The following is a 9,199-nucleotide window of genomic DNA, read 5'->3' on the forward strand; positions in this document are numbered from 1 at the left end:
ATTCCTATTTTGCTGAGAGTTTTTATCATGAATGAGTGTTGGACTTTGTCAAGTGCCTTTTCTGCATCAGTTGATAAAAGATCATGTGGTTCTTGTCTTTTATTTATGTGATGGATTCCATTGATTGTTTTTCTAATGTTGAACCATCCCTGCATACCTGATATGAATCCCACTTGGTCATGGTGAATTATTTTCTTGATATGTTGTTGAATTCTATTGGCTAGAATTTTGTTGAGATTTTTGCGTCTCTGTTCATGAGGGATATTGGTCTGTAATTTTCTTTTTTTGCGGTGTCTTTACCTGGTTTTGGTATCAGGGTTATGTTGGCTTCATAGAATGAGTTTGGGAGTATTCCATCCTTTTTTATGCTCCTTTAGTAGTAGTAGTGTTAACTGTTTTCTGAAAGTTTGGTAGAATTCTCCAGTGAAACCATCAGGGCCAGGGCTTTTTTTTGTTGAGAGTTTTTAAATTACCTTTTCAATCTCTTCTTTTGTTACGGGTTTATTTAGTTATTCTACCTCTGTTTGTGTTAATTTAGGTAGGTAATGTGTTTCTAGAAATTTGTCTATTTCCTCTAGGTTTTCAAATTTGTTGTAGTACAGTTTTTCATAGTATTCTGTTGTGATTCTTTTAATTTCAGTTGAATCTGTTGTGATGTAACCCATCTCATTTCTTATTCGGGTTATTTGCTTCCTCTCGAGTTTTTCTTTTGTCAGTTTGGCTAATGTTTTATCAATTTTGTTAATCTTTTCAAAGAACCAGTTTTTGGTCTTGTTAACTCTTTCGATTGTTTTTCTATTTTCTGTTTCATTTAATTCTGTTCTAATTTTTATTGTTTACTTTCTTCTGGTGTCCAAGGGCTTCTTTTGCTGCTCTCTTTCTACTTATTAAAGTTGTAGGGTTAATGTTTTGATTCTGACCCTTTCTTCTTTCTGGATGTGTGCATTTATTGCTATAAATTGACCTCTGAGCACTGCTTTTGCTGTCTCAAAGGTTCTGGTAGGATGTGTTTTCATTCTCATTTGATTCTGCGAATTTCTTTATCCTGTCCTTAATTTCTTCTCTAACTCAGTAGTTTTTGAGCAAGGTGTTGTTCAGTTTCCATGTGTTCAATTTTTTTCCCTTGCTTTTTCTGTTATTGATTTCTACTTTTATGGCTTTATGGTCAGAAGAGATGCTCTGTAATATTTTGATGATTTGGATTCCGTTGAGGCTTGCTTTGTAGCCTAATATGTGGTCTATTCTGGAGAATGTTCCATGTGTGTTGGAAAAGAAAGTATACTTGGCTGCTGTTGGGCAGAGTATTGTAGGAGATCAAGTTGGTTGATTGTGGCAGTTAGATCTTCTGTGGCTTTATTGAGCTGCTTTCTGGATGTTCTGTCCTTCACTGAAAGTGGTGTGTTGAAGTCTCCTACTATTATGGAGAAGCTGTCTATCTCTCTTTTCAATGCTGTTAGAGTTTGTTTTATGTATTTTGGAGTCCTGTTGTTGGGTGCGTGAATATTTATTATGGTTATGTCCTCCTGGTGTTTTAACCCTTTAATCATTATATAGCTTCCTTCCTTATCCTTTGTGGTGGATCTTGCTTTAAAGTCTATTTTGTCAGAGATTAATATTGCCACTCCTTCTCCTTTTTGATTGTTGTTTGCTTAATATATTTTTTTTCCATTCTTTGAGTTTTAGTTTGTTTGTGTCTGTAAGACTAAGGTGTGTCTCTTGTAGGCAGCATATAGATGGATCATGTTTTTTTAATCCATTCTGCCACTATCTGTCTCTTTATTGGTGCATTTAGTCCATTTACATTCAGTGTAATTATTGATAGGTGTGAGTTTATTGCTGTCATTTTGATGTATTTATTTGTGTGTTGTTGATAGTTTCTTCGTTCCACTTAATTTTCTATGCTGAGTCATTTTTCTTTATGTATTTTCTTTTCATCTTTTTCATTGTTGTTGAGTTTGTATTTGCTGAGTCTTTATGTTTTTCTTGTCTTTTATTTTGATGTGTAGGATTGTTAGTTTCCTTTGTGGTTACCTTAATATTTACCCCTGTTTTTCTAAGTTTAAACCCATCTTTTATTTCTTTATATCATCTTGACTTCCTCTCCTTATGAAAGATCTATGACTACATTTTCTAGTCCCTCTTTTTTTGTTTTAATGTTGTCATCTTTTACATATTGACATCTGTTTCCCTAGTTTCAGCGTTTTAGCTTTGATTTATTTTTGTGACCCCCATCTGGGTTGATATCTGGTTGCTCTGTCCTGTGTTCTAGTCTTCGGTTGTTGTCTGATGTTATTGATTTTCTAACCAGAGGGCTCCCTTCAGTATTTCTTGTAATTTTGGTTTGGTTTTTACAAATTCCCTAAACGTCTGTTTATCTGGAAATGTCTGAATTTTGCCATCATATTTGAGAGACAGTTTTGCTATATATATAATTCTTGGCTGCCAATTTTTTTCCTTCAAGGCTTTATGTATGTCATCCCATTGCCTTCTTGCCTGCATGGTTTCTGATGAATAGTCCAAGTTTAGTCTTATTGACTCTCCTTTGTAGATGACTTTTCATTTATCCCTAGTCGCTGTTAAAATTCTCTGTGTATATTTGATTTTGGCAAGTTTGATTATAGTATGTCTTAGTGACTTTCTTTTGGGATCTACCTTGTGAGGGGTGGCATCTTGTATAGATATCCTCTCATCTTTCATGATATCAGGGAAGTTTTCTGCCAACAAATCTTCAACAATTCTTTCTATATTCTGTTACCCCTCCTGTTCTGATAGTCCAATCACTCGTAGGTTATTCCTCTTGATAAAGTCCCACATAATTCTTAGGGTTTCTTCATTTTTTAAAGATTCTTTTATGTGATTTTTCTCAAATAAGTTGGTGTGAAGTGCTTTATCTTCAGTCTCACCAATTCTGACTTCCATTGCCTCAATTCTACTCCTATGACTTTCTATTGAGTTGTCTAATTCTGAAATTTTATTGTTAATCTTTCGGATTTCTGTTTGCTGTCTCTCTATAGATTCTTGCAGTCTGTTCAATTTTGTCATTATGCTCTTATATAACCTTCTTAAGTTCCTCTATTGCTTTGTCTGTGTGTTCCTTGGCTTGTTCTACATTTTGTCTGATCTCCTGAAGAATTCTGTATATTAGTCTTTTAAATTCTACCTCTGGCAATTCCAGGAAGTTCTCTTCCTGTGGAAGGTTTCTTGATTCTTTGTTTTAGTGGCTTACTGAAGCCATCATGATCTGCCTCTTTATGTGATTTGATATTGACTGTTGTCTCTGAGCCATCAACAAGTTATTATATTCATTTATTTTATGTTACTATGTCCTAGCTTCTTGTTTTGTTTTGTTTTGATAAGCCCAAATAGGCTGATTGTGTGAGCTCATTTGATTATTGGCATCTTTGAAGCTCACACATCCTGTCTCCAGGTGGCTAGAGCTGTTACTAGGTATGTCTGCCTCGGAGTCTGTTTACTTTTCTTGTGGGGATTCAGCTTAGGTGTCCAGGTCGTCGGTCACCGAGTGTGGTGCAGGCTCTCACCTGCAGTCCTAGACAAGCAGGGGTGATTGGAGCAGGCACAGGTATCTGGCTGCAGTAGCGGGGCATGCACTGATCAAGGCAGGGGCTGACTCCTGCCCCTGAGTGTCTGGGTGGAAGGTATGTCCCTGCTCCCTAGAGCGCGTAGGTAGGTGGGTTTTGCAGCCAGACTATGGGTACCCAATGCTATTGGCTGTAAGGACTAGAAGTCACCACTTATTCTTAGACCCCTGTCACGGGTGGCTTGGTGGAGTGGATGGAGCCACGAGTCCTCAGGCCCCTGATGTGGGTAGGTAAGGACCCTGCTTAATGGGCAGGGCAATGTCAAATGTCATGAATCTGCCACTCCCCCTTATAGCAGATACAGATGAAAATAGGCTTCAGGTATATACCCTGTTATACTGTGCTAATGAGGGCGTACGCTGTTCAAAGGGGCTCACACAGGGGTGAAAGGCATTCAATGTCCATGGACCCCTCATGCCTGTGCCTAGGCAAAAGGGCTGTGCCTACCCTGAGTTCCTGGCTTAGGGAAACTGGCAGATTATTTTTTCCTGTTTGTAAATTTGTTCCCTCTCCAAAGCCAGGAGAATGGCTCAGGGTGCTTGACGGGTCCTACTTCCGGCCCAGGGAGTGCAGCAATAGCTGAAGCAGACCGGGACCTGGAGCAGAGCAGGGAGGGATTAGGTAAATGGGAGAGAGGTACTTCCCAAAAGGGTTTTTTTTTGGATCTGTGCTATAGGTTAGATGCTTGTACTTATCTTTCGCTGATTGAGCACCATTTCTTGCTGGTTCTGGAGGTTGGAGCCACCTCTCTGCTGCTCAGTCTCTCCCGATGTGGAAAACACATCCCGAGAGCCATTGCTTGCCTCATTTCTATTACCAGCTGATCCAGCCTGCAGGGTGCCAGTATCGGCTAGGTCAGGTCTGGCAACTCCTTTCTGCTTCTGAAATGTCTCTCCCTGCCCCTGCCGCTCAATCCGATTCCTGAACTTTGTCTTTCATGTTCAGGGCTCCTAGGTTGTCATATATAATTGGTTCATTTGTTTTTTTGGGTCTTTGTTATAAGAGGGACCACAGGAGGCGTCTGACTACTCCACCATCTTGACCCTGCCAATATCTTAATTTTACAGTTCAGTAAATGTTCAGAGAAATTATGAAATTAGTTAAAGTCATGCCATTAGAAAGTGACAGAGCTAGAATCAGAATCAAAAATTTTATTTTCAGTGCACTAAGCTACACATTTTGTTCAATATTTTCCTTTAGGAAAACTCTAGATTTAGGACAATGCATTTTTATAAATATGTATCTACATTAATAAGTTATCTTCCTTTTTAAAAAGTGACTTTTAATAGTTTACTATATTAAGTGGTTGGTGGTTTTTTTCTTTTCTTTTTTAAGGAGTGGAACACTATAGATTAGTCTAAAGTTTCCTTAACTACTGCCTTCAATCCCATTCCTCTCTTCATTTTTCAGAGGCAACCACCACATGAGTTTGGTGTGTTACGCTTCCAGTTCATTTAAAAAACAAAAAACCTTGAAATTCACACACACACACAATGTGTGATACTATGTGAGTTTTTAATAAAATCAGAAGAATAAAATCCAACTCTGCCTTATGTTCTGTATCTTCCTTTTTTCATCCATCATTATATAGATCTTGGTATGCAAGGCTCTTCTAAGCATAACATAAAATGCAGAATTTCGTTATAAAATCTAACTCTCCAGACAAATCTGGTGTCTTTTCACTATTATTTTGCCTCACTAAACTGTTCTCATTAAAATTTTTTTAAATAATTTTTTAAAATTTAGAAATAATGCTTTTAATTTTGATTAAACTTCTATCTGATGTAAGTTGTAACAGAACAGTTAGAGAGGAGAAATGTAGATATAAAGCAAGTTTTGAGTATTTTGTGCTTGCCAAAAAGCCAACTAAAAATGTCTCCTGAATACAGAGTGTGTTATTTTGTTTAGCCTGCAGAGAGATGGTTCAGGTAAGAGTTATTCATTATAGATTTGCAAAAAGACTTCCTTGAATTAAGCCAATTTGAATCCATGATAAGTAGTGACATAAGTAGTGAATCCATGAGAGTAGTGACAAAATCAATTGAAATTTAATGTAATCCGAAATCCCGGCACTTAAAATCCTCCTGACTCAGGAGTAGGGTAGTTACAGAATTTCAGAATATCTTATTCAGTAATCTTTTCTGTTCTCCGTGTTGGAAGTGAGGGACCTCGCCACTCAGATACTGCAAAATACCAGTGTAAATAGTACTGCATTTTATTGTAAGAGTAAAATATTGATGGTTTAGACCAGGAATCGGCAAACTTTTTCTGTAAAGTGTCAGGTGGTAAATATTGTTGGTTTACAGGCCATGTGGTCTCTGTTGCAACTACTCAGTTCTGCTGTTGCTATTCCTGTTGCTGTCGAGTCGATCCCTACTCGTGGCAATCTCATGTGTTGCAGATTAGAGCTGCTCTCCATAGGACTTTCAAGGCTGTGACCTTTTGGAAGCAGGCCTCCAGGCCTTTGTTATGAGACACCTACATAAACAAATGGGCAAGGCCGACTGGATTCCAATATGATTTTATTTATAAAATCAGTTGGGCAGATAATGGCCTGCAGGGTTGGAGGTAGTAGTGTACTGGTAAATATTTAACAACTGGCTTTTGGGCAGAGGGGAGAAGCCCTGATTTATAGCATTTGCCCATTGACACAGTGTAAATACTCCCACTATGTTAGATATCAAGCTATCAACTTAACCTCACTGAAAGGTGAAAAGAGATGCACAGTAGCGTACCATCATATAGTATTTCTACCATACAGATACAATAGACATAAATAACCTCAAAAGCCTAGATAAATAGTAAAATAATGAGTGAAATAAAGTAATAAAAATGATTTTTTTAGTATTTATTACCTTTGTTTTAGATATATTTGAAAATTCATAAATTTCATTTTTAATGTTATCTGTGCTTAACACTTGGCTCAAAAAAATTCCTAAAAATTTAACATTTGCCTCTAGTGACCCAGTGCAAACCCACTTTGGCACCAGTAGGTTGGAGGACGTAATCAAGAATTTTAGTTTAATAAGTTGCCTGCTGAATCATAAGTTATGTGGGAGAGTAAAAGCAAAAAGATATGGAGAACTGTGTTAATATACAACTTTTGCACTAATCTTGCTCATGTGTTTTAATACAAACCTGAAAACATAATTTTGTTTGGATAAGTGAGCACTGACTCTGTGTCAAAGGTGTTTTTTTTCTTAGTTCTTTATCTCAACTTTTAAGTGATAGCATGTGAAGTAAATTTAGGTCAGTAAATTCTGCCAATGTGTCACAAATAATAATAAATGCTACTTACTGTTTATGTGATTTTTTTTCCCCTAAGGCATAACTGTGACGCCTGACGAAGAGCAAAACTTGAATCATTATGTACAAGTTTTACAGAACATGCTGCTAAGTGTTCCCACTAAAGAGGAGCCAGGCCAGGGGCTGAAATCAAAGCCTCCAAATAATGTTTATTCTACAAGATCGAAGGTGTCAAAATTTAAGGAGATAGTTACACATGAAGAAGCTGTAAATGAGAATGATGTTTTAATCAATCCCATCAGTGAAGAAACTACAACTTTCCCTACTAGAGGCTTCACACTGGAAATTGGGAGGAGAAAACGTACTAAAAGTACAGCCTTCTGGTGGATCAAACCAAACAATGTTTCTGTTGTTTTACATGCAAAAGAACCTTATATTGAAAAAGAAGAAGAGCCAGAAGTGGATACGAAGCCAACTTGGACATCAAGGACATTTTCACGTGTTAGTGATTTTCCTAGGAGTCCAACTTTCGCCACACGTACACCACCTATCGCCACTTCAAAGGAAAGCACTGACTTCGGTGAATCCACAGAAGATGTTCCTCAGCTCTCAGGTGGATTTGATGCAGAAAAACTTGAAGCACCTACATTTATAAAACACCCGCAAATTTTGAATAATGATGACATTTTGAAAAAAATTTCAGATATTCATTCACAGGTGCAACAGGCACCTCTTGGTGACAACCTCATCAAAGAATCTAGAGAGGACATTCAAGCCTCTAAAGATCACCTAAGACGAAGCATTGCTCTAGCAGCAGCCGCAGAACATAAATTAACTAAAATGTATGAATCCCAGATCTTACCACTAGGACAAACTGGTAATGAAATCGATAGCATTGAAACTGTTATTAACATGCTGTATAATTCTAGATCTAAATTATCTGAATATTTTGATATTAAATATGTTCCACCAGAGATGAGAGAAAAAGCTAGTACAGTATTCACTACATTGAAAAAAATATTATGTGTAGGTCGAGAAGAAACTCAAAGGCTTATTAGGAAGTTAATAAAGAATAATATAAAAATTTTAAACCTACTTGATACTGCATGACTTAAGCAAACCTCACATTCATTCACAGGAGAAATAAACATATTACTGATTTCAAAAGATGTATAAGAATATTTTCTATTGTAGTTCAATATGCTAACATCTTTACATGTCATATGTTATGAAAAATTTTCATATGCACTAAAATCTAGTAATTTAAAATAAAATTTTGTTCAGTAGATTGTAGTTTTTTCTCATTAATTTTAAAGGCTGTGAAGATCTAATTTTTTAACTGTTTAAGCTTTGATTTTACTTGAATAGATTAAATTCACCCATTTTATAAGAGTTAAGAGACTGTGCACTCTAAAGCCAATTTTAAATAATTGCGTAGAGATGTAAAATTCTGGGTGAATCTGAGTTTTCTGTCTGAATAGCATACTTGGGGCTTGTATGGGAACTACTTTATTTGGATATAGGTGTGCCTCATTTGAAAGGTGGATGATATATTAAGACTCACTCCTGTTCTTTTGTTGTTAAGTGCTTTTGGAATATCAGTGAGGGACTATAACCTCCTCCCTTTTTGTTTATTTATATAGATACACACTGAAGCAAATCTATTATTAAGGAGTATGATTAACATAATTAAGGCTAATTGTGTAATAACATAATTAGGGTGTAGGTAATTTTGTTTTATGATTTGACTGTTTTTTTTAAAATATATATATACATATATTTAACTCCCCATTCTTCCTTTCTCCCTTCCCTCAGCACCTAACCCGTTGCTGTTGAGATGATTCTGACTCAAAGTAACGCTGTAGGACAGAGTAGAACTGCCCTAAAGGGTTTCCAGGGAGCTGCTGGTGGATTCGAATTGCCTGCCTTTTTGTTAGCAGCCAAGCTCTTAACCACTGCTCCACCAGGGCTTTATCCATCCCCCTACCCCAGCCCCTGGTAAACATTAATTTTCTTTTATCTTGATGGATTTTTCTATTCTAGATATTTCATATAAGTGGGATCATAAATTATATGTCCTTTTGTGTAACTTATGTCACTTAGCATAGTTTTTTCAATGTTGATCCATGTAGTGGCATGAATCAGAACTTCATTTCTCTTTGTGGCTGAATAATACTCTGTCGTTGCATATACCACATTTTATTTATCCATTCATCTATTGATGGGCACTTGGGTTGTTTCCATCTTTTGGCTTTGTGAATAATGCTACAATGAACATATGTCTGTTTGAGTCGCTGCTTTCAATTATTTTGGGTATATTTCTAGGAGTAGAATCGCTGGACCATAAGGTAATT

General features: G+C 36.6%; 1 protein-coding gene across 1 annotated transcript in view; it reads left to right on the plus strand.

The window, feature by feature from the left end:
* SPESP1 (sperm equatorial segment protein 1) overlaps positions 1–8,073 on the plus strand; it is a 30,310-nt gene extending 22,237 nt beyond the window's left edge. The window contains exon 3 of the mRNA XM_012555034.2: positions 6,925–8,073. Within this exon, the coding sequence (XP_012410488.1) occupies positions 6,925–7,955 (1,031 nt within the window). The 3' untranslated portion in view covers positions 7,956–8,073. The remainder of the gene's footprint in view (positions 1–6,924) is intronic.
* The last annotated feature ends 1,126 nt before the right edge of the window (positions 8,074–9,199 follow it).

This window comes from Trichechus manatus, unplaced genomic scaffold (genome assembly GCF_000243295.1).
Source record: "Trichechus manatus latirostris isolate Lorelei unplaced genomic scaffold, TriManLat1.0 scaffold00030, whole genome shotgun sequence".
NCBI lineage: Eukaryota > Metazoa > Chordata > Mammalia > Sirenia > Trichechidae > Trichechus > Trichechus manatus.